At 35.2% G+C, this 26,716-nt stretch overlaps 3 protein-coding genes, 1 non-coding gene and 1 pseudogene across 4 annotated transcripts; 2 read left to right on the forward strand and 3 right to left on the reverse strand.

Moving 5' to 3' along the window:
- The first annotated feature begins 4,466 nt into the window (after nucleotides 1-4,466).
- LOC143602245 (U1 spliceosomal RNA) lies at nucleotides 4,467-4,614 on the forward strand (annotated as a pseudogene).
- A 5,262-nt stretch (nucleotides 4,615-9,876) lies between these two features.
- LOC143602244 (U1 spliceosomal RNA) lies at nucleotides 9,877-10,037 on the forward strand. Its single transcript, XR_013147798.1, has one exon. It is a non-coding gene; the product is annotated as a U1 spliceosomal RNA (small nuclear RNA).
- Nucleotides 10,038-12,976: 2,939 nt separating this feature from the next.
- On the reverse strand, nucleotides 12,977-15,855 carry LOC143602240 (G-type lectin S-receptor-like serine/threonine-protein kinase At5g35370). The gene has a single exon (XM_077079422.1). It carries the CDS (start codon nucleotides 15,705-15,707, stop codon nucleotides 13,098-13,100), a length of 2,610 nt encoding a protein of 869 aa, XP_076935537.1. The 5' UTR covers nucleotides 15,708-15,855; the 3' UTR covers nucleotides 12,977-13,097.
- Nucleotides 15,856-18,737: 2,882 nt separating this feature from the next.
- On the reverse strand, nucleotides 18,738-22,523 carry LOC143602241 (transmembrane emp24 domain-containing protein p24delta9-like). Its single transcript, XM_077079423.1, has 4 exons — nucleotides 22,239-22,523; nucleotides 19,902-20,111; nucleotides 19,693-19,769; nucleotides 18,738-18,977 (listed from the first exon to the last, which is right to left on the reverse strand). The coding sequence occupies exons 1-4, from the start codon at nucleotides 22,446-22,448 to the stop codon at nucleotides 18,833-18,835; spliced, it is 642 nt and encodes a 213-aa protein (XP_076935538.1). The 5' UTR covers nucleotides 22,449-22,523; the 3' UTR covers nucleotides 18,738-18,832.
- Nucleotides 22,524-23,891: 1,368 nt separating this feature from the next.
- Nucleotides 23,892-25,586, reverse strand: LOC143602242 (transmembrane emp24 domain-containing protein p24delta9-like). Its single transcript, XM_077079424.1, has 4 exons — nucleotides 25,397-25,586; nucleotides 24,633-24,845; nucleotides 24,415-24,491; nucleotides 23,892-24,036 (listed from the first exon to the last, which is right to left on the reverse strand). Exons 1-4 carry the CDS (start codon nucleotides 25,472-25,474, stop codon nucleotides 23,892-23,894), a joined length of 513 nt encoding a protein of 170 aa, XP_076935539.1. The 5' UTR covers nucleotides 25,475-25,586.
- Between the last annotated feature and the right edge of the window lie 1,130 nt (nucleotides 25,587-26,716).

A 26,716-nucleotide genomic window follows, 5' to 3' on the forward strand; every position in this document is an offset into this window, starting at 1 on the left:
TATGGAGGCACTATCTCTATGGAGTAAGATTTACCGTGTACACTGATCACAAAAGTTTAAAGCACATCTTCGATCAAAAAGAGCTTAACATGCGCCAACGGCGATGGATGGAAACACTCATTGACTATGATTGTGAGATTGTTTACCATGAAGGCAAAGCCAACGTTGTGGTTGGCGCCTTAAGTCGTAAGGAACATGAAAAGCCAAAAAGAGTCCGAGCCCAGAGGCTAGAACTCCAAGTTGATATCCACGAACAAATCAAATTGGCGCAAACTCAAGAGATCAATGAAAATCAAATCTCTGATGAAAAACGTAATGGCACCATTGACTCGCTAGTCAAAGGTGACGATGGTATCCTTAGACTCGGTAATAGGATTTGGGTACCAATCATTGGAGGCTTGCGTGAGAAAATCTTGAATGAAGCCCATAAGTCGAAATACATGATGCATCCCGGAAGCGATAAAATGTACCATAATCTTAAAGCGAATTATTGGTGGAATGGTATGAAAAGGGATGTCGCTTCACATGTGGCGAAATGTTTAACATGTTTGAAAGTCAAGGCTGAACACTAAAAGCCTTAGGGACTGCTTCAGCAACCAGAACTTCCCGTATGGAAGTGGGAGTTAATAACCATGGATTTCATTACCAAACTCCCAAAAATGACTCGACAACACAACGCAATTTGGGTTATCGTGGACCGATTGACAAAGTCCGCACATTTCATACCCATTAACGAATCATACTCTATGGATAGATTAACGCGTATCTTTGTAAACACCATCGTTGCTTTGCATGGAGTACCGTTGTCTATAATCTCTGATCGAGACAGTCGTTTTACGTCTCATTTCTGGCAAAGCTTCCAACAAGCACTCGGCACAAAGCTTAACCTTAGCACTGCCTTTCATCCGCAAACCGATGGGCAAAGCGAAAGGACTATTCAAACGTTGGAAGACATGCTTCGGGCTTGTGTGATTGACTTAGGTGGAAGTTGGGATGACCACTTACCCCTAATGGAATTCTCGTACAATAATAGCTATCACACAAGTATACAAGCCGCACCATTCGAGGCGTTAAATGGTCGGAAGTGTAGAACGCCTGTGTGTTGGTTTGAAACCGGAGAAAATCAATTGTCTGGACCCGAGATAGTCCAAGAAACCACCGACAAAATTCTCCAAATCCTAGAACGACTTAAGACGGCACGTGATCGCCAAAAGAGTTACGCTGATGTCCGTCGTAAGCCGCTGGAATTCAAAGTTGGTGACAAAGTGTTATTGAAAGTCTCTCCTTGGAGAGGCGTTGTTCGCTTCGGTAAGAAAGGAAAGTTAAGCCCTCGATTCGTTGGACCTTTTGAGGTACTCGAACGAATCGGCACTGTTGCATACCGTTTGCGACTGCCCGAGGAAATGCAATGGATACACGATGTATTCCATATTTCAAACTTGCGTAAATGACTAACTGATGAATCTTTAGCTATGCCATTAAAAGACGACGAAATAAATGAACACTTAAAATTTGTAGAACGTTCAATTCAAATAGAAGATTCGAAAACAAAGAAATTAAAAAGAAGGACATTGAAAATTGTGAAAGTTAAATGGGACTCGCGTAGTGGGCCCGAATATACATGGGAACTTAAATCGGAAATGAGAAAGAAATACCCCCACTTGTTCTTGTAAAGCAATCTCGAGGACGAGATTTATTTCAAGGTGGGGAGGATGTAACATTATGAAAATTCCGAGTTCAAAATGTCAACATTCCAAAGTCAAAGGACCAAACATGCCAAAATTCCAAACCTTAGGGTTTGAAATGAAAAATCTGTTTTCTTGTCCTATCGCGTTACGCGACGAGGCAAAAGACAAGCCCATACGCGATGGGGCTTGGTCAAATCTTCTAGAAGAAGTCAACAGCGATACGCGATCGCTGTTAACTTACGTCATCGCGTAACAAGACTGGCACTAGTTTCGCCACGTGTCCACACGTGGCACAATGTCTGCCACGTATCCCGACACGTGGCCACACGTGGCATGTCGTCCGCCACGTGTCCACACGTGGCAAACCTACGTTGTGACTGCGCATGCCTACGTCGCGCTACGCGACAGGTGCCTAGGAGGCCGTCGCGTACCGCGACGGGATCCAAATGTTGGCTATAAATAGAAGGCCACGGGATTCATTCCAACCCGCACCAAAATCAGTTCCTCTTTCTCTCTCTACTCTCTCTCTAAACTCCGAAATTCCGACCCTCGATCCACCTCGATAAACGTGCCATAATACCTCAATTTCTGTGTCCCAATCCTCGATTCCCGTGTCGACGTTACCTCGAAGTTTGTGCCACCTTCCACCCACATACGACCAAGGAAGGTGTTTGTTCTCGAAAGGCGTGTCATCAATTTTCGAAGATTGGTGTTATCGTTGACGTGCCAAAGTTGATCGAGAAAGTGAAGCGGCGTTGGAGTGCTGCACAAGTTCCTAGAGTTTCTAAACGCCAAAAAGGTTAGGCGTAACGGCAAATGAATATAATATAATATAATATTATATTAAAGGCTTAAGCCTTAAGTCGAGGTTATACTCGATACCTCGATAAAAGAGAAGTAATATAACAAAGAAAAGAACAAAAGAATGAATTGCAAATATGTATATATGTATATTCTTTGTTATAAAGTTATTATTTAAGTAATAATTAGTATTCTTAAATAATAAAAGAAAAAGAATACGTTTCTTAGAGAAAAAGAAACGTCGGGTTTTTATATAAACTAAATGTTTATAATTTACTTTTAATCTAAAGGTTTTCAAGTAAAAAAAATATATGAACTAAAGGTTCATCGAGGTAGAGATATAAAATAAGACTAAAGGTGTTAAGTCGGATTGTATATCCGACTAACAAATGTTTATACTCGTACTATAGGTGCGAGATAAAATGGGAAAGACTCTCGGACGGTTTTGAAGCCGATCCCAAAGCGATAAGGTGAATACGCCCCCAAACTTTTAAACTTGTTTTCAAATGAGTCAAACATGTTATATGAAAATGATTACAAGGGACTATGTGTCCCTAAAACCATTATAAATGAAAGTATAAACCTAGCCCTCAGGCTGTGGTATACGTGTGTCTGGATCCTTACATAGGTGGTAGTACGCGATGGGCACATCGTACCACCCTGATCGTAGGACGATTTCCCGCGGGAAGTACGATCATTGTGTATATTTACGGGTACTTAACTAAGTCGACCGCTGCGGTGTTTGCTGAGGTGACCTAGAGTAGAGACTTGAATTTATAAATGCGTTATTTAACTTTGTTATTCCTAAGCCACGATGGGCCGAGGCAGGCGTAGTCTCGAGGGGTAATAAAGTAAAAGAAAATATTTTAGCGTCAGCGTGTTCACCAGCATTCGTTGCTGACGTATTTTATTTACATTTTGCAGGTGAACAAGGATAGCGCTTGGACTGTCGAAGTGCTATTTATATTCGATGGCTTGGATTTATTTTGTATAAACTTTAATATATAAATGGTGGTTTTATAACTATAAAACAAGTAATCTTTTGAACTTAGATCGGGAATCTTTTAAAGTCCCGACTTTTGTTTATGTAAATATTTACAACTTTAAATCCACAAGTTTTACAAGACTTCCGCTAATATAACGTAACTCTGATTTATTTACACTTGTGGTACCAACTGTTGGGTCGCACTGCTAGGCCTAAGATGGGGGTGTGAAACTAACCAAATCATGTTTGTATTTAAAGCCAGACAATTCTTTGCAATGCACCGCATGGTCACCAAAAGAATCCAAACAGACATTGCGACAAATTGGGCAAGGCTCATCAGTCGGGAACATAGGGATCATTAACCAGTACTTAATGATAGCCCAATACTCCAAACCCGACATACGTTGGCCTAATCCTTCAATGGGGATGGCTGTTAGAAAATCCTGAGCCTGAGGAGCCCGAAGGCATTCAAACACCGCCTTTTGGCGAGGGGATAGATCAAACTTCACTTCTAAACTTTTGACGATTCCACTAAATAAGGCACTCGTCACAACATGTTGGGCTTTAGGGAGGGCTTTAGTGGATAGATCAAACTTCACTTCTAAACTGTTGACGATTCCACTAGTAATTAAAATAGTTAATCATTTTGGTCAATGGTATGCGAAAACATTGTGTCAATTAAAACTAAACCTATTAGATAAAATAATACTCATTCAAGTTACACAATTGATACGTATAGCAACAACATCATGAGTTATGCTTGATCTAGTAAACAATATGCTACTAGTTAACCTTCGTTTAATAAGTTAATGAACTGCTCGCACAATGGTTCGGTTCATGGATTATTCATTCAAGGTTAACTTTGTTTAGTCAATAGTAATACTAACAATAAAAGTTGAATAAGCAGTTTAGAGGTTATCCTACATTGGCGTGGAAAAGCAAACAAACAAAGAGTGGGTCTATATAAAAACTGACCAAAGCCAATGGATTACTTACTTACCTGGACGGGGTCAACGGACAATCAAGAAGGTCCATGGCCTAGGTTGGTGACCTCCATTGCACTTTGGAGGAATGTCCGCCTAAGGCCGGCCCAAGTGGTCGAGCCTAGAGGTGCACAAATCGGGTATTAGAAAAACCCGGGTTCGGGCATGGAATCGGGTTCAGGTATGATCAGGTATTGAAAAATCGGGTATTATTAATACCCGAGTCGGGTTCGGGTCCGGGTATTGCCTCTAAAACCATACCCTATGTATCGGGTTCGGGTCGGATATAGAACCAGCAATATTCTAAAACCGGGTATTCTAAAACCATGTATTTGAATACCCTATTTCCAGGTATTGAAAAAAATCACATTTTTGGGTTTTTTTCGGCTTTTTTTTCGGATATTTTTCGGGTATAGATTAGAATTTTTAGAGTTGCACTTTTTAGGGGTATTTTTTTTGGTATTTTCCAGTTATTTTTCGGGTAATTCGGGTATAGATCGGGTATTTGAAAAACCCGGTTTCGGGTATTGGAAAAACCTGGTTCTGGGTATGGAACCGGTTCGGGTTTTCGGGTATTACCGGGTACAAATCGGGTCCGGTTCGGGCACAGGTTTTGGTACTGAAATGCATACCCTATCGGTGCCCTACGGGTAGGGTCGGGTATTAAAAACCCGGGTATAAAAAAACCAGTTCCGGGTTTTTTAAGGTCTGATTCCGGGTTCGAGTTTTTTTGTGCACCTCTAATCGAGCCTATGTCATAATTTGTGGCAGTTGGAGCTTGCATTCGCGCAGCCCATAGACAATATGTTAGTCTAAAGTTGGTCTTATTGGTCCATGTAACTCTTTATAAAAAGCCCATGTAACCTTTGCAGCCAAGCAGCACTTAAAATTTTTACCAATTCAACTAACCACTTCTAAGTTCTAATTAATTATGCATCCACACGGACCAATTCGGTAATTTGCATCGAGTGACGAATAGAAAGTTCTAATTAATTATGCATCCACACTTTGCCAAAACAATCGGTTCTATCGATTAACCGGTTTCCGTGCGGTCTGAAAGGTAAAACACATAAAAACCGGTTTGACCCAATTCGGTAATTTGCATCGAGTGACTAATAGAAAGTTTAACCTCATAAAATGTATTAAGAGTTTGATGTTTAATTTTTAATTTACGGTGTTATTTAAGTTTTGAATATTAAATAAAAATGTGATTTTCGGTTATTTTTGTTAAGATGGTGTTAATAAATAAAGTTTTAAAAAAAGTTCCAAGGGGACCAGTTTTGGGCCAAAGTACTAGGGGTGGTTTTTGGGTTTGTTTTTCGGGTCAGGTTCTTCGGGCTTCAAGACTTGAACCCCAACCCAAATCTCTCACGGTTTATCGGGTTTGGGTTATTTGGGTTGGGTGAATCGGGTTTCGGATATCTAAGAAAAGAAAAAGAAAATTAAAAAAAGTGAAGAAAATTAAAAAAAGTAAAGAAAAGCTACAACGCGAAAACTAAAGCCACATATTTCTCTTTACTCGTTGAGTAAATAACCAAATGATAAATAAACATAACCTAGCAACGCAACATATTCTTATACTAGAGTTGTTATTAGCAATAAATAGAAAAGACATAAATAATGAATAGTCGATCAACCATAATAGGTGTAATAAGAACAAGTGGAATATGTAGAGTGTTCCATATCGGTGTACATACCTAATAATAATATCATGATTTTAAACATATAGTTTATTCGGTTTTCCGGGTTAACCCGAAACCTGGAAATCAGACCCAAGAAACAGCCCAAAGTACTTTGGTTCGGGTTCGTGTTTGGGTTGGCCTTTTCTCGGGTTCGGGGTTTTTAGGTCGGGTTAGTTTGGGTTCGGGTTTTTTCGGGTTAGGTTTCCGGTTTTGGGTAAAAGTGAAAGCCCTATGTCAAACTGATTACAATCCAACCCTAACCAATTTGGACAGGGTTCGATTATGCACACCCGAAACCGGTATCTAACCTCGAATCGGTCAAATCGGTTTGGACCATTCATGGACTAAACAAGTTGTGGCTTATAACCGAAATCGGTTTGGGGTCATTAACCGGTTTGTTCAACTGACTCGAAAACTAAACCGAAACCGAACCAATTTGAAATTGATTATGTAGAAACCGGTTTGTAACCGATTGAAGCCGTAGGTTTGGAACTGGATTGTAATTTTCTCTACCAAAACCAATTCTAAACAGAACCGAAAATGGCCAAACATAGAACCGAAACCGATCATAACCTGGTCAAGAAATTGGTCTTAACCCAAACCAAAACCGATCATAAACCATATCACATGAATTAAAAGAGATGAGAAATTTCACTAAGATGCATTTATTCATTCAGTTGAATATGAATCAAAGAACAATGTCAATTAACCATATCACATGAGTTTACTAGGAGGAACTTGTATCCAAGAATGCTCCTTTTGCCATGTTTGACTTTGACTATGATAATAGTAAAACCCATCATCTCTAACTTCCCAATTACATACATGACTTGCTTTTGCATCTATACTACACCATACAGCTAAGTCAGGGCTAAACGCCTCCATTATTTGTTCATGATTTTTCCACCAAAAATGACACATTAATATAGTCGGTATCTCGACCTCATCATTGCAAAGCGACCACTCGAAAGAGGGTCTGTCCGGTCGAAGCACGTGCATTCCCGCGTCAGTATATTTTGTTGCACAATGAAAGGTCACAGGGTCGTTGATGTCCGACTTGATGTTTACATTATACCCATCTAGAAATTCGGAGCAACTGTTAACAACATTTAACCCTATAAATATCAATACATAGATAAACAAATTTTTCATTGTGTATCTCTACTCAAAAGACCAATGCCTTGAGTGTGTATATATATAATGTTGTTTACATGATATGGTAACGGATAATATTATAACATATGCATATGCTGTCATTAAGATGCAATAGGTAAAATAATAAATGTTGTCATCAAGATGCAACAAGTAAAATAATAAATGGTTTGATATGATACATGATCTATATATATAGAAAAAAGTTAAATGAGAAGGGTGACAAAAATAAGAAGTGCAATAAATATTTGTGACAAAATAATAATAATAATAATAATAATAATAATAATAATAATAAAAATCATAACTCAAAATATAAATAAAAAAATGAAAAAAAAATCCCGAAAAGACACAATGATAGAAAAAGTGAAACGACGAAAATAAACAAAAACCACGTTAATAAATAAAAAAGGACACAACATATCGCAAATATAACAAAATGCTGAACAAAATATAACATAATGGTAAGTAATATAATACAATATCAAGAAAAAAAAATACAACGTAAAGGAAAAAAAGACTCAATCAATAACGAAAAGACACAATTTCTTTTTTCAAACAAAAAGTGATATTAGTACGAGAAATGTGAAAAGTGGATCATCACGTAATCAATGATTCAAAGTAAAAATGACAAATTTTAGTTGATAAGAAATTAATTGACCTGGAATTTAATGAAAGGCATAGTCTGATCTCTTGTTTTTAAAGTCAAGATAAGTAATTAATTGTATTTAATTGGTATTTATTACTAATAAACTTAAAAGTTGTTGATCACCTTTTTTTTATATTTTATTTTTATAAATTTTAATTTTTTAATTAAAAGTATCGTTAATCAAATATCATTTTATGATAAGACCCCAAAAGATGTAGCTCTCTTATAAGTGTATAATATGATTATAGAAGAAAAGAAACTGCCTTATAAGAGAAATACAAAGTTTTAAAAGAAACAACGGTATTAAATGAAAACGAGATTTCTATAAATTATGTATAAAATAGTACAACATGTATAAAAGGGTGCATTTAAAATAAAAAAAAGCAGAACAAATGAGATTATGAGAATACGTCACAACTTTTAACGGTTTTTCTTAAATCATATTAGCTAAATATAAGGAAGCTTATATTTGATCTCTTGTAATGGATACGATAATCACTTGATATTTAATCAGTCTCGCATTCTAAACGAGACTTCATATAAACCTAATGAATGTCGGGACACTTGAATGACGTTCCCATAAAAATCCCTAAAGGGTTAAAATGCATAAAGCATTAGAAACAAATACCTTGACATGTTTTGCTATAAATCTCAAGAAATTTGGTCGTATATGATACTTCAACTCATCATATATTCTTAAAAGAGAGGTATAAGTTTGATAAAAATTATCCATGTCCATTTATATAAATCTTGTTCTTAATAGTTTATATAATCACATTTTACAATGTTGATCCAAAGATCAACTAGAGGAACTATTGAACTAATAAAGAGAGAATTTTGAAATAATTAAATAGAACTTTGACACTGCCAAATTATTCCTCGACCAAAAGTCCGAGAATATATATATATATATATATATATATATAAATCATCACTCTAAATGTTCACTACAATCATAAAGGACATGCATAATGTCTCATCATTCTTCTACTTATGAATCAAATAAGTTACAACTAGTATATATATATATATATATATATATATATATATATATATATATATATATATATATATATATATATATATATTTGTTGTATATTGTTGAAGTCACATGAATGAAACGCCTTTCTCATCTCTATTCTTTTTTGGTTATAACAAAGAATTCATTTATTTTAATAACTTATATTTCTCTCACATGAGAATATTCTTACCACTAATCCCACCTTTTACACTTATCATTGGACATTCGTTACAAAAACTTATGTTTTGAAATCCAAGAATATGATACTCATCTTCCCTATTTGATTTAGCAAATTCACATATCTAAATGTGTGTACTTTGCCAAAGATTATGTGTGTTTAATAATATGGTAGAAAGTGACTACTAAATCTTACAAGTAACAATCTTTCTTTTAATATAAAACAAACTCTTTCGTTTAACAATTCAACACGATTACGATAAAGTAGCAAATAAAAAAGACAACAAGTGACGTTGTAACCTCTTTTGGATAATAAAACCAATCATACTTAAAATAAAGCTTGGGTCTTAGTGGGTGAAAAATTACTATGCACGGAACAGTAAAACACAATTTCAGTTTTTCACTACGTGTAATGCGTTATTTAAAGTTTAACAACAATGTCGGTTATGTTTCGTTTCAATCTTTGTGAGTTGATTATAATTACCATAGCCTTGGTATTAGTGAGATTTACTGAGTATGGTGATGGTGATGATGGTGATGGTGATGATGAGTAAACCACAAATCATATTTGGTTATCATCTTTAAAATCAAATAAAGCATAACTCTAAATATAAAAGAAATAGGAAAACGAAATAAGGAAAGTGATTAAGCAATTTAGAGGTTATCCCACATTGGTGTAGAAAAGAAAACAAATAAAGAGTGGGTCGATATAAAAACTGAGCCAGGCCAAATAATTACTCACTTACCTGGACGGAGTCAATGGATGATGTAGAAGGTCCATGGCCTAGGTTGGTGACCTCCATTGCACTTAGGAGGGGTGTCTGCCTAAGGTCGGCCCAAGTGGTCGAGCCTACGTCATAATTTGTGGCAGTGTGGGCTTGCGTTCGCGCAGCCCCTGCATAAAACTTTAGTTTAATGAGAGTCTTATAAGTCCATATAACTCTTTTTAAAAAGCATTCTAGCCTGGTTAACTAGTTTTTGAACCGGCCTGATAACATGCTTCTAACCGATTTGATTTGAGTGATGAATAAAAGGTCAAGCCTCATAAATAAAAATTACATCACGAGTTTTTTTTTTTAATTTACGTTGTTATTGAAGTTTAGATTATTGAATAAAAACGTGCATTCTCATCAATGTTTTAAAAACCGGTATTTTACTTGTACCGGATTGAGCTATAAAACGGTACAACCGGTTTAACCGGGTTATACCGGGAGGTTCAACCGGTTGAATAGTTTACCTTATAATTTCCTATAAATGTAATTTCAATCCAAAAATAACATAAAACTAAATGATTCTTATTACAAAAAAATAATCCAAAAGTTAATCCATATTAGAATAATAATGCAAAAGCAATCAATTTTTAAAAAAAATAGTCATAAAGTTTACAAGTTTGAATGTTAATTGTTGGGTTAAAAGTATTTTTGAAAAAATATGGGCCGCAAATATCAAAAATTTATCGGGCTTAAAACCGGTTTACCGGTTAAAACAGGTATTTTAGACAAAAACCGCCGGTACGATGTTCTAGCAAATCGGCCATAAATACTGGCCTAGAGTGCGAAATCCGGTTTAACCGGTTCAACCGGCCGGTTTAAACCGGTTTTTAAAACACTGATTCTCATTTATTTTTCTTTAGTTTGTGTTTAATAATTAATGTAAAAAAACCTCGGTTTAGGCCCAAACCGGTTTCAGCCTAACCCTAACCAATTTAGATACGGTTTGATTATGCCCACCTGAAACTGGTTTCTCTCAGAAATGGTCAAAACCAGTTTTGACCATTCATGGACTAAAGTGGTTTTGTTTATAACCTGAATTGGTTTGGGCTTATTAACCGGTTTGTGCACCTCTATATATATGACTCTATCTCTATGCATGTATATCACCCATGATTTTCATGTATTATAGAAACTAGTTTCAATTAAGAAAAGATATTAAAAAAATTGCCAAGGACTAGGCTTTATAACAACAAATCAACTTGACATTATTTTATAATTTTACTTTTTAACTCCATGTTGATAATATTTATGACTCCATTTTATGGCACGACTAAAATTGATATTATTTTATAACGTTATGGTATGACTCTTGCTTGATATTCCAAATTGGTTTAAATTCTTAACTTGTCTTACCTTTTCATGAATTAAAAATGACCTTTAATATTATGTAGGTTATAGTTTTATATATTATGTACGTTAAAAATAGACATCATCTTCACACACCACATTTCGTCTATGTGGCTTGTATAAAGCTATATACGGGTCGAATAAGACCTAAGTTGTTGAAAACTTATATGACTCGTATATAGTTATGCGGGTCATTCAGTCATTCATGGCTTATACATTTCGTATAGTCCTATATGGAGGGTGGTGTATGAATATCACATCCCTAAAAATATTACATTTTTATAATATATTTGGCTTCGAAAACTTCTTTTAGTTAATTACTTTTATTATTTCTTTTTTTGATTTTCAAAATTGGAAAATAGCCATGCATATACTATAATCTTATGCCACTATGACACTAAAAATATTTGACGATATTTTCTTTAAAGGTTATCTCACATCGGTGGCGAAGGAAAAAACAAAGGAGGATTGGTGCTATATAAAAAAGAAGGCAAGCGCACGGACCATGGTTGGTGTGACTTCCGTTGCACTAAGGATGGGTGATTGCCTAACTTCAGCCAAGTGGTCGAGCTTATGTCATAAATTATAAATTATGGTAAAAAGATAAAAAAAAATATTTAATTATATGATTGAGGATGATATCAAATTTATTCCATGGGCTTAGTTTTTTTTAATGTGGGTTATCATAAGTTTAAAAATTAAAACTTAAGTTAGTTGGATTTTTTTTTCTTTTTTATAATTTTAAGTCGGCAAGTTGATAATGTTAATGACTCTATATTTTAATGTGGGTTTATGTTATGAATGGTTGCTTGGTATTCCAAAATTAATATTCTATTCATAATGTCATGGTGTGACTCATTGCTTGATATTATTTTGATACTATTTTTCACTAATGTATAAAAAATGAAATTAAATCAAAAACTCAGCTAAGAAGGTGAATGCTTAGAAATTAGAATATATAAAAAAAATGCAATATATTAAGTTACAATTGTTACTATTTTCTTTTTATGTATAAGCTAGTGTAAACAAATTACAATATTTATTTATTTTCTAAATTAAACGAGTTGACTCGAACTTTTTACGAGCCAGGCTCTAGCTTCGCATTTTAGCTCACCAAGATAAACCAACCAAGCCGAGCTAACTTGTTAAACTAGATCTCGAGACCAACCAGGCTTGGCTAAGCTCGTTTACGCAATTCTAACTCACTAAAAATGATCCGTTTCATCTAGTGACTCATGAACTATATGGATTATGGTTATACATAACAAAAAGCAAAGGTGTGCAAAAACCGAAAAAACCGGTCCGAAACGAAAAAACCGAAAAATCCAAACCGACACAAAAATTGACGATTTGGTTTTATGTTATTGTAAAACCCGAAATAAAACCCAAAAACCGAACCGAAATCCTAAATTTTTATTTTATTTTTGAAGTAATTTATAAGAATTTAATAATTATGCGATTTATAATATTTTTTATCATATATATAATAGTCTATTAGTTAACAATTAACAAATTTATATGTATACCTAAATTCATTATTTTTGTCAACCTTTTTTCAGCATAAACTTTTCAAGCTCAAATGGCAAAATCCGAAAAAAACAAAACTAAAATAAAAACCGAAAAAATAAAAACTGAGCGGTTCAAAAATTCAAAAACTAAAGTTTTGATTTTAGCCCTAAACCGCACCGAAACACGCCATACACAGTCTAACAAAAAAGTGATATGTAACAAGAATATGCATTAAGTTTACCTTTCTTATTTAATTACATAACAACATTCTATAAATTATTTTAAGCAATTATAAGTATACTGAATTAAGATACACTTATTTTCTAACCGTTATCTAGGTCCCGAAACTTGTGTTGACGACATATACGAAAACAAGTACCCGGAAGCACCCGTACCACTTTTCTCCGCGGTCGATACCATAAACCCGCTGGGTAACTCAACCTCTTCCCCGGTTACAGCCGTTGACGGCTCGTTGAACCGCCTTCCATAGAACCTCAAAAAGTTTAAAGACTCCAATCGAGGCGTACCAACGGGCAATGTTCCTTCTAGCATCGCGACCACATTAGCCATTGTGGGTCGCAACGATGGTTCCTCTTGCACGCAACATAAAGCCACCTTGACTAGCTTCTCGGCTTCGTCTTTTGTCACCCGACCCGCTAGCCTCGGGTCCACTAGGTCCAAGTATCTACCTTGTTCATGCATCTCCAATGCTTGTAACGGAAAATAGAACGAACGTGCATGATAACGGTTTTCAGACCCAGATGAACCCGAGGACTGGCCCTGAGGGCCAGTATTCGGGTTCTCTGACCCATGGGTTTGTGCATGGCCACAATTTTTTCTACCTTGGATTAACTCCAATAATACCATACCGTAGCTATAAACATCGGTTTTATCTGAAATAGCCTCGTTCGTGAGCCACTCGGGTGCTAGGTACCCACGGGTCCCTCTCATGGTTGTAAACAAACCCGATTGCTCGGGACTCAATAGTTTCGACAATCCAAAATCTGAAATCTTTACTTGCATATCATTGCTTAAAAGAATATTTTCGGGCTTAACGTCACAATGTATGATCTTGTGCTCGCACCCGCTATGCAAGTACGCAAGACCACGAGCGGTCCCCACCGCGATCTCAAACCGTTCTTGCCACTCCAAAGGCGGACCCGGCCCAAACAAAGTCCGGTCCAACGAACCACGGTTCATGTACTCATACACCAAGAACCGGTCCCGCCCGTGTGTACAAAACCCCTTGAGTCTAACAAGATTAACATGATGAATATTCCCAATAACCGCGATTTCGGTCCCGAATTCCTTATGTCCTTGCGACCCGAAAGCCGTGATCTTCTTCACCGCCACCGCCGTCTTGTCTCGAAGGACACCTTTATAAACCGTCCCGAACCCACCCGACCCGACGGGCGTACTAAAATCCCCGGTGGCCCACACGAGATCCTCGTAACTAAACCGAACGGGTAAACCCGCGATGAAAAACATTTCTAGATCATCCGAGTACGGATCCGGATGGTCAACGAGCTTCTTCGAACTCGGTTTCATCTTACAATTTCGGGTTCTTCGACTCATCCAAATCGCCAAAATTAGTATTAACACGACCCCGGAAGCCGGAAGTAACACTAACCCGATAACCGGGAAGTCCGAAACCGACGAATTGTCTTGATTTGTTAATGATATTGCCTTGATGAACCCTAACTTAACATCATCACCATTATTATTATTATTATTGCTTGAAATGAATGAACCCAAATGGTTCTCAATCAAATAACATGACCCGGATCTATTTCCATAAAACAAAGCCAAACATGAACAATTTGAAGAACAAATAGCTTCACATGATGATAACCCAACATTGTTTCTAACCGGGTTCGTAAAATCAACCGAAAAATAACTCAAACCCGCCCCGAGCGGCACATAAACAAAACCCCCCAATTGCGGTCCACAAGACTCCGGTAACTTGAGCGAATCATCCGAAAACGAGCAACCCGAATTCATATTCGGGTCGTTCCGAAACCCTGGGGGACAGGAACACCCACCGGCAGAACAGAGGCCGAGTTTACCACACCGGAGTGGGGCCCGGCAACTGTCTGCTGGCGTGGTGAAATCTGTCACCCAATTATTATTTGTGTACCGCATAACAACCAGACTACCGAATATTGAAATTTTCAATATTCGGTAATCTGAAACTGCTGATGTCATCATGACATTAATAGCAATTTCCGACCCTGGGTTGGAAAACAGGTTGCAACCCGACCCGTTTACCATCAGGTACGAAACGGGTCGGTCTGAGTCTTTTATGGACTTGGGATCCATGGATAATTTGTAATACGTTAATCTCTGCCACTGCAGTAACCCGTCGGCAGAGGTTAACGTAAAAGTGTATTCACCAGCGAAAAAGTCCTCTGGAGAAACACTAGCGGTCAAAAATTTCCCTACAGGGAATTTTTGACCGGGGACTATTGTGTCAGTCGGAAAGTCAAACGACTGCCACACAGTTTTATTAAACTGGTCAACCAGTACTAAATTTCCTGAGTCCAGGAGCTGCAGAGCCGTAATCATTGACCCGATTGGTCCCGTTGACCAAACGGGTTTCCCGTTATCGTCGTTGATGGTTAAGCCCGTGGACGAGAGGCTGAGTTGGCCCGAGCTGGAAATAGGGGTGTTGCGGTTGGCGGCCCACACGACGGCGTGTGAGGCAGTATGGTATATTAATAAGTAGAATGACGGCGATGTGGGCTGCGAGTTGGCTATGGCGGCTGTGTAATTGCGGTTAATAGAGCGAAGGAAGTCGCCCGAATTTTCGATGAATAAGTAGTGGGAGGCTGTGAAATTCGGGGAGATGGATCCGGAGTTAATGGTGGCGGAGTTGGTGATGATGACGTGGATGAGGACGAGTACGACGACGATGGTGGTGGTGGAAGTGGTGGCAGCCATCCATGCAGAAAGAGAATTAAAAGAGAAAATGTGTTTGTATTAAAAATGGTTGAGTTTTGTATTAGTGTGATGGTTTAAGGTTGGATGTTAATGTAAGAGTTGACATTGTTTAAACTATGATGTGTGATTTCCAACTTTTTTTTTTAAATAATTTCTGTTAATAATTGAAGAGTTCATAATAATATTCAATTTCAAAAGTGATATAATATAAAGTGTATATGGTATTGGGTATTCGGGTTGACGGGTTGAAGTGATGAATCAACCTAACCTAACAAGATCATGATCCACGTAACGCATTTAAATAAACGAGTCAGACAGGTTGTCGGGCTTTTGAAATATGTTATATACTTAAAATCAAGCCGTACAGTTGTAGACATGTTAAAACACTTTGACATGTGGATAAATAGTTATAACATGTTTACAACTTAGTCATAAGTGATCTAACAGGTTGTAACGGGTTATAAGTTGTGTTCATGTTTCACTCGTTTAGATAAAAAGGGTTGCAAACAGTTATAAATTATGTTTATGTTTGACTTATGTTTGACTTGTTTAGATAAACGGGTTGTAAACGGTTATAAGTTGTTTAACATGTTTACAAATTAATTATAAGTTTTTAACATGGTTACAATCTGATTATAAGTTGTGTTCCTGTTTGACTCGTTTAGATAAACAGGTTGTAAACGATTATAAGTTGTTTAACATGTTTACAAAATGAGGACAAAATGCAAAAGTGTGTATTAAAATTGGTGGCATATTGTATATTTCTATTTCAATAGGGTTAGATAGAAACATTACTTGTTTTAAACATGTATTATAAAAGGTTGGTCACCATCATCAACAAGAGGACAACATAGGATCTTAGTTGTATTTCACATTTCAACTTCGTACCCTTCAATATTTACTCTTTTTGATACTACCAAATAAAAATTATTGATTATTTATAATTTTATATCTACACTTCTACATCCAATACAATAAAAAAAATTATGTCACAAAACTTATAAACTTATAAGCACTCAAGGAAAGAAGAAAACAACTAGGTGATTTGTATATCATTAAACCTCTAATCGTGAAGCGAGCGATTAAATGCATGGTTTAGAAAGAACATTAAGCGAAAACAGTATGTCGGGAAAACACCAACACCGAAAGACAACAACTATGCAACCAATATGTGTATATGTTATTTTAACTGTGATATATAACAGGATTATATAAAAAAATCCAAAATAGATATTTTTATAAATAAGTTTCTAGTAAAACTTTATATATTATAAGTTATAAAAGAAAACTAATTATGAATCAAATTAAATATAATAATGTAATATTAAGAAAAACACCAAAAAAACATTAAAAAAAACTTGTCATATCTATTAAGAAAAACACCAAAAAAATCATTAAAAAAACTATTGTTTTAAAATAGTCGTCCCGACAAGTTTAGTTTTTCAAAATCTTCATCCCTAAAATTTTCTTAACCTAAAATCTAGTCGTCAGAACTAGTTTAAAATACCTATATATATACCTAAACTTGAAACTTGTTTTGAAAATACCTATTTCGGGAATTTTCCCTTATCTAAATACTTTTTTTGTCTCTCGCTAGATCGATCTAGAATTACGCACTAACGTATATACGATTATTTATTTAATTTTATTATGTATTGAACACGTATAGATGTATGTATACTTATATCAATATGTGTATAATATTTTAGACAAGAATGTACTCTATATTATCTTGAAACCATTGACTTATTCATTGATGTTGAACCTTGACATCACTAATCTATTATTTAATTAAATAATTAATGTCCCATTATGTCACAAAACCGGCCCCCTCAAGCATAATAATATATGATGAAGGTCATAATGCCACGTTTGTAAGACCATGTTTTGGAAGTTATGAAAAGCCGAATGGTGGGCCCAGGAATATTTGGCAAATTACAAGAATGCCATTTTTATGCCAACAAATTTTACATATTCAACTTCGTTTTAACCAGGTAAAGGTGGATCCGGTTCCGGTGGGTCTGGGTCGGTCAGGTTTCAAGTACAGTTCTGGAGAGAAAACCAATATCAGGTCGTACCCGTGAGTCGAGTATATGTAGGAACTGGTTCCAGGTCAGGTCCGAAACCGGGTATTTTGTTCACCTCTAACTTGAACCATATATTGCGTAAATACTTTGGTTGTAAAATGCACTTAGACAAATATAAACGGGTCAAACCGGTTAGTGTGTTATCCGGAATCGGCTTGTTAAAGGATTCAATCGAGTCGAGTTTATACAAGCTCGATTCTAAAAATAAGTTTTAGTTAAATAAGCTCAAGTTGGCTCGCGAATCTAAATGAACCTACAATTTTAATATTTTTTTCAATATCTTAAATCTAACTTGGATATTCAATATATAGATATTAATAATTATTGTCTATAATAGTATGATAAAATAACAAAATATTTTTAAAACTATTGTATATAAACATTATAAGAAAGTATTTATAGAAATAATTATAAAAATATATAAAAACTAACTGAAATAATAAATGAGCTCGAGCCAAGCTAGAACCGGTGTCTGCTCCATAATTCGCGATTCGGTAGCTTTAGGGATTGTGGGGTGAGGTTGGGTGGATTGGGGGGGGGGGGTAATGAATTAGAGCTTGAAACAAATCATTCTCAAGCTCGAGCTCTTATAGATTAAACGAGCCCAAGCTTGGGCTCAGCTCAACTCATCTCATTTACAACCCTACGCAATATGAAGGTTTCACATGCAAAAGGTATTTATCTCATGTACAACCAAAAGTTGCATCTCTATCACCTATTTACATTTTAATCTTTTAATCAACAATTTAACTCCTCATTCTTTTGGTCATTTTTATATATTAACCTCTTGCAAACCCTATATTTGACCAATTTATGTATAAGAAGTTAATATTAGCCTCTAGATTTTATATCTTAGACATTCTAGTTATCAAAAGTTCAAAACACTAGTAATAAGAAACCTAATAACAATACAAAACATATAAACAAAGAAGCATAAATATCAGTCATTTAATTTTCTCAACTTTAGAAATTTATCGATACCGATATGCGCTACAAATATATAAATTATAATCCCCTTAATATAACTAAACATCAATATTAGATGAGCTTCTTCTTTTCAAAGAAAGATTTCAAGTGCCAAACTTGCATACCCGCGACCGATAAGCATATAAAAAGTGAAAGAAAACTCAACCATGCCATTCTTGAATTTGTCACTCTGTTAAGCTCTTGCATCTCTCTTTCCCTACAATAATAGTTATTCGATGATATCGTGTCAACATGTTACGGGTCAAGATTCAAAAAGACAAGTATACCCTTAATTAGGTAACACTCTAACATGTTTTGGGTCAAGAAAATTGTTTGTAAAGAGTTATTACAACGGTTAGGGGCATTTTCGTCATTTTACCGTTTACTGCAAGTTTAAAACGGGAATTATAAATGAATTGAGCCCGAAACAAAATGTTTGAAATTCATAAAGATTAGTAGTACGGGTGCAAACGAGCCAAGTTGCTAACCAGCTACTTGAGATCGGCTTGTTAAAAAGCTCGATCAATCCGAGCTTAATCGAGCCTGAGTCCGAGCTCGAGCCGAAAAGTAAGCTCGTTTAATAGCGAGCCTAAACGAGCCTGCCATTTACATAATTTTTTAAAAAATATATTTAATAATTATTAATTAATATATATAATGTTATGAAAATAAATAAACATAAATAAATAATATATACAAAAATAATTATAATTATATAAAAAAAATAATTAATACATAGTAAACGAGCCGAGCTCAAGCTCGAGCTCTGTGTAAGTTAAACGAGCCGAGCTCAAGCCCAGTCAAGCTCGGGCTCGGCTCGTTTGCACCCCTAAATTTAGTACTACAATCAAAATACCAACTTTAGAAAGAACGTTACTAAAGATGGACAATTTTGCCCCTGCAATGAATATTTTGGTAAATTATTAACCAACCTTTCTCGGAGATAAAACATTTCTTCCTGAATCGAAGTGATGGTGTCTGCAAGTTTCTTAAGCTCATATTCCATTGCCTGAAAATAATAATCAAAGTTAACAATACACGAATAAAAATATGAAATACAAATATGCATAACATTATATATGATATGTTCAGAAAAAAAAAATATATATATATATAGAGAGAGAGAGAGAGAGAGACTTACATCTACTGAACCTTTTTTGGCAACATTAGACCAATCTTTAGCGGCGACACCAGATCTCCAATCGAATTCAATCGGGATTTTAAGTGGCGGTTGATGATCGGCTGCAAAAAAGCAAGCTAAATAATCTCCAGCCTCAGCAGCCTGAAACGAAAACTGGCCCGACTGCACGTTTTCAGACGAGTGATAGCTGTTCCCATAAGACGAAGTCACCTGCATTACACAAAAACATTAACCGATGCAGCATATTAATTTTACCAACAACCAAAAGGCGAAAAAACAAGGTTTGAATTTCATTAGAATCCAACAAAGAAAACACACAAAATCCAAAATTTCCACCAAATGCACCTACGAATGATCCAACATGAGTCGTTAAACAAACGGTTAAATAAACGTAAACTAGCGAACATAAAGGAAAATAAACGAATGAACACAAATGAGTGTACATAAACGAGCGTAAATGAAGAATGTAGACGAACATAATTGAACGAACTCAAACTTGCATTCATTTACGTTCGTTTAGCTAAATGAACAAAAAAATTGTTCGTAACCCGTCGTTTATTAAATAAACAAAAACAGTTCACCGAAAATTCGGTACATTTACAGACCGAAACACAGGTTTTATACAAGAAACATCGTCATCTAGAACAAAATAATTAGCATCTAAATGATGTAAATGACAAACAATAAATGATGTAATTAGCATCTAAATTTAGTAATTTTAATGGCTGATATTTTATTTCTATAAAACTAGAATAAATTGTAATAAGCCTAAAAATTTAAAATGACTGTATAAACGAATAACACAAACGAGCGTAAACGAACATAAATGAACAAACGAAACTTGTGCTCATTTATGCTCGTTAACAAAATGAACAAAACAAGATGCTCATATTCGTTTATTTATTGAATAAACAAGAACGGTTCACCAAAAGTTTGGTTTATTTACAAGCTTAAACACGGGTTTATACAGTGTTGTAAAAATAAGTATTAGTCGCTCAGCGATTAATCGGTAATTGGTGAGCGATTCGATTTCAATTAATCAAACGCAACAATCTGTACCCGGTCAAAGGCGGTCCAAGTCGTCCCAAATCGTTCAAATTTTGGTCAAAAGAATCAAACTTAGGTCAAAATCGGTCAAACTTCGGTTAAAGTTGGTCAAAATATTTGAAGTGCTTCGAAAAATTATACTTATATTGAAAATTTTCACATAATGTTTCCAGTCCAAGTAATTGCTAGTCGGTACCCCCCACCGCTCAACTAGCGCCTAACGAGTTCTACAACTCTGGTTTTATACAAAAAACATCATTTTGAACAAAATTATTAATCAAATTAAAAAAATCCAAACTTTAATTTATAAAAACGCTAATTATTTAACAATGCAATCCAAAGCATAAAAATCATCCTAAATTCAATCTACCAACAAACAAATCACAAACCCTGGGTTACAAATTGATAATATATAATAACATTAGTTCGAAACTAAAAAACTTGGGCCGAAAGTCCGAAACTAATGAATTTGGACCTAAATCATTTTGTAAATTAACGACTAATTGATTATTATACATTTGGGCTAAAATATATATAACGAACATATTTATTAAGTTCTTAAAAACTACTTGAAACAAAAAAAAACTCAAAACTGAAAATTTATAACTTCAGTTCGGTTTTTTCAGTTTTTACTACATGCAAAACCAGAACCAAATCATAAGTTCAGTTTTTACATAACAATATAAAAATAAAACTTTCGGTTCGGCTATTTCAGTTTCGGATCAGTTTTTCCCCTTCATGCATACCCCTAGACCCAAAATTATTAGGCAAATTAAGGTAAAAGATCCAATACAATAACGCCTTAATGAATAGGTACATGAATCCCTTTTTTTCACGAAATCGATCCATGAAATCACATCCCAACATCTTGGAATCGTCAATACATATCCAATTAATCATTGGTTCAACAAAAAAAACAGTTTTGGATCGTTAATCGATCAATTTTTTTACTTTTTTCACGAAAACCGTTTTTGAGCGTTTTAGGTTTTGGCTGAGCGTTTTAGGTTTTCGGCTGAGCTTTTTTAGCATTTTAGTATTTTGCCCTTGTTTTTTTCCTTTGAGCGTCTCGCGTACCTATCGTACGTTAAGGCATTATTTTACAGTATCTCTACCCGGCAAATTAAAAAGCTCTAAACTTTAATTTATAAAAACCATAAATATTTAACATTACAAATCCAAAGCATAAAAATCATCCTAAATTCAATCTACTTATCTACCAACAATCAAATTGCATACTCTGTATTAATAATAATAATAATAATAATAATAATAATAAGTAATTGAATTAACCTTGACTGTGATTCTATGTGACTCAGGTAACGGTACTCCTTCATTAGGATTAGCAACAGAATAGTGACCAACAGTCATCGAATTGCTCTTAATATCTTCAGCTATACACTTGGTATGACCCGATTCGAGTTCGAATCGGAGTGATTGAACAATTAGTGATAAACCCAATAATATTAACACAACCCAGATGGGTAATTGTTCAAGCTTCATTGTGAACACAGAGATCTTGATCTGTGATTGGTTGGAGATGATGAAGTTGACCAAAAGTCAAACTGATTTCAATTGGGGTTTGTGTTTGTGGTTTTTCTTCACGGGTCGAACTTGAAGGGGAAGAAATGAAAGTGTGGGAATAAAGAGTTACATGAATGGTCAACCGGTCGGGCCCGAGCTCAACTTGTTTAATTTATAAAGAGTTCGAGCTCGAATCATTAGTAGTTTTTTATGCTCAGAACTATTTATCTATGGGTATTGTTTTATATATTTTTTTATATTATAATTTTTTCTATCACACTATAAATATATTAAGTCATCTTTTCCATAAATAATAAATAGATTAATTAATAATTATATATATATATATATATATATATATATTATAAAAAGTATATTTATGAATTATGACAGACTTGATTTTGCTCGCGAGCCAGCTTGAGCTCGGTAAGTGAAGCTCAGGATCGTTTATTAAACGAGCTTACTTTTAGGTTGGGCTCGTTTAAGCTCGGCCCGGTCAAGCTTTTTCATGAGCCGATCTTGAGTAGATCGTGAGCAACTTAGCTCATTTGCATCCCTAGCCCCATCCCAAGACGGTAAATAAAGGTCTTTTGGCTATTGAGCCTGTGCTCGAGCCTTGTATGGAAATATTGATTATTTCCATATATATTTTTGAATTTTAAATTTTTCGGACTTTTATTTATTAATCACACATTGTAATGTCGAGCTCGTTCTGAGTTTTGGCCCGTTTAAGCAACTGCAGACGAGCTAGATGTCACAGACCATTTATTTGAAGATCGAGATGCTAGATTTGTGTTGAAACGCTTGGTTTGTTGGCTTGTCCCGGACTTCATCGGGCATGGCCTCAGCAGGTAAGGAGGCGTGCATGCCTAGTTGTGCTTGCGTGACGAATGCATCGCTGATAGCGAGCAGCTGTCGCTAGCATGATGAGTCCAAGGCGGCAGGACGAAACCAGTAGACCCTGATCATAGGCGGACTCATCAGCTGGCCTTCAGGCGCCACACAAAGTTAAAATGATTGCTTCGTGACGTAAAGCTGAGCTTAGAATCGTCAAGGTTTTTCTTAAAATATATAAAAACAATTTATAATTAGTGTAAATTAATTAATAAATAATGAACAAATCATACTTGAGCTTAAAGAGACAACTCACGAACCGAGCTCGAGTTTAATTGAGCTCGGACTAGGGCCAGGCTCGTTTACAAGCATAGTTAATGCCTTGTGTCACAAAACATGAACCTTCACTTTTGTTATACCCCTTTAGTTATAACTTGTGTTTGCTATTGAATTAGACAACACATTATTCTAACACCTTGGTATTCTTAATTTACAATATTCTTCAACCATAGGTATAACTAACGTTTATGAATTATAATTTACTAACGTATATGAATTATAATTCATCGGTATATCTAACGATCGATATCAGATGAGCTTCTTCTTTTCGAAGAAAGATTTCAAGTGCCAAACTTGTATACCCGTGACCGATAAGCATATAAAAAGTGAGAGCAAACTCAACCATGCTATTCTTGAACTTGTCAGTTTATTAAGCTCTTGCATCTCTCTTTCCCTACAACAACCATATAAAATATAATCAATAATAGCTTTTCGATGACGACGTGTCAACATGTTACTGGTCCATAAAGACAAAAATACCCTTGTTGAGGTGACAGCATTTTATGTGTCAAAAAAATTTGTTTGTAAAGAGTTGTTAATACACCAGTCTGTTGCATACTTCCAGAAAACACATACAATTTTCTTCGGTTAGGGGCATTTTCGTCATTTTACCATTTACGACACGTTTTCGGCTCGGATTATAAATGAATGAACCCGAATCAAAATGTTGGCAAATCATAATACTACAAGCAAAATACCAACTTTTGAAAGACCAATATTATAGATGGACTAATTTGCCCCTGCAAGATTATGAACATTTTGGTTAACTAACCTTTCTCGGAGATAAAACATTTCTTCGTGAATTAAAGTAATCATATCCGCAAGTTTCTTAAGCTCATATTCCATTGCCTGAAGTATAATCAAAGTTAAAAAAAAATGAAAATATGAAATACACTTGCCTTCTGTTTCGATGTAATCACTACTTTTCAGCTAAAATAAATACAGACATAAATGAAAAATAAAAAAAGAAAGATGTGTAAATATACTTACATCTACTGAACCTTTTTTGGCAACATTGGACCAATCTTTAGCAGCAACACCAGGCTTCCAATCGAATTCAACCGATATTTTAACTTGCGGTTGATGCTCGACTGCAGTAAAACAAGCCAAATAATCTCCAGCCTCAACAGCCTGAAACGCAAATTGACCCGACTGCACGTTTTCAGACAAGTGATAATAGTTCTCCTCATAAAATCTAGTCACCTGCAATATATAACAACATGAACCAATGCAACATATTAATCATAATTGAAGTTCATAAATATCCAACTAAAAAAATCCAAAATTTCCATGGAATTCACCTACGAACAAGCATGTTCGTCTTCGTTCGTTTAACTTTAACCGGACAGACGATCAAGCATGAGCAACTAAACGAATGGAGTTTCTTGGTCGTGTTTGTTTGTTAAAAAATGAGTGTGTACATGTTCGTTTGTTAATAATATTATTGACAGGTTCACAGATGAATTAACATAACTGAACATAGATGAATAAAAAGTGAGCGTGAACATCAAAAAAATAAAAACAAAATCATAAAACTAGAATAAATTATAATATTATAAATTTTATGAACATGTGATATTTTAATATTATAAAACTAGACTAAATTGCAACGGTTGATTATTATTTATTAAAAAAAGGTGACTAAAAATGTAGTGGGCCTTAAAAATTAAAACAAATGCATAAAGTAATGATAATAAAGAAACATAAGTTGATACTTGTGTTCATTTACGTTCGTTTAACTAAAGTGAAATGACCTTGACGGTAATTCTGTGGGATTCCGGTAACGGCTGCCCTTCATTAGGATTAACGACGGAATAGTGACCAGCGGTCATCGAATTGATCTTGATAGTTTCCGCTACACATTTAGAGTGACCCGATTCTAGCTCGAATCGAAATGATTGAACATTTGGAGATAAAACCACTAAAATTGCTACAATACAAATGGTGAATATGTGAATATTCATTGTTGAAACATAAAGAGCTTGATATGTGGATGATGAGTCAATTTGATTTCATGTGGAGTTTGTTTGTGTTTGATGGTTACTTATATATATTGTTATTGTTGTTTAACTTTAGCTTTTGTTTAGTTATTGAGACCGAACTCAAACCTGGTATGAACAAAATAAAACATGAGAAGTCTCGAAAACTAGAGACTTCACGAGAATTTGGACCTTAGAAATTGACGCATGAGTGGAGCGTTGGACTTTAGGGGCTTTATCTGATAGCCGGACCCATCAACGGATCACTTTTTTCGTGGCATGTCACATATTTCAAAGGAATGTTTACACAAACGTTTAAAACCTTGACGTTTTCTCATAAACGTCTAAATATGCACTTGAAGCGTCTAATATGAATGGAAGTGTGACTCTGAGACACTTCATTAGGCTTAGACGCTAGCTACATTTTTTTGGACGTTTCTGCACGGGGTTTTAGACTTTCTCTTTTTAATTATTTTTATATTCTAAATTTACTTTTAGGCTCTTCGTATATTTTTTAGATGCTTTCGTACGATTTTTAGATGCTCTTGTACCCATTTTAGACGCTTTGTATGAATTTTAAACGTTTAAGTACCATGGGTGAAGCATCTAAATATCGTACGAAATGTCTATCAATTGTATGAAAGCGTTTAATAATCGTACATAAGCATCTAAAAATTGTACGAAGCGTCTAAATATAAGTTTAGAAAAAAAAAATAGACAGAGTAACCGTCTAAAAATTTTATGAAACGTCTAACAAATGTATTGAAACGTCTAAAAGAGAATGAAGCTACCATCAGAGTCGAATCAAGCATCTAGGGCTCAGACATTTATCTCACACTAGATGCTTTAGATGTATATTTAAATGTTTCAGAGAAAACGTCTTAAGTTTCATATGTTACCGCTTAGAAAACATATGTGTAGACGTTTCCTCTAAAATACACCATGTGTCACGAAATAAGTGGTTCATTGGTGGGCCCCGACTATCAGATAAAGCCACTAAAGTCCAGACGCTTCATGTGATCATGATAATTTTGATGATTTCCCTTTTTATTATATCTAAAGGACAACAAAACAAACAAACAATTTACTCGAAAT

Source organism: Bidens hawaiensis, unplaced genomic scaffold (genome assembly GCF_021521415.1).
Source record: "Bidens hawaiensis isolate Kalapana, Puna unplaced genomic scaffold, B.hawaiensis_p1.1 tig00058175_1, whole genome shotgun sequence".
NCBI lineage: Eukaryota > Viridiplantae > Streptophyta > Magnoliopsida > Asterales > Asteraceae > Bidens > Bidens hawaiensis.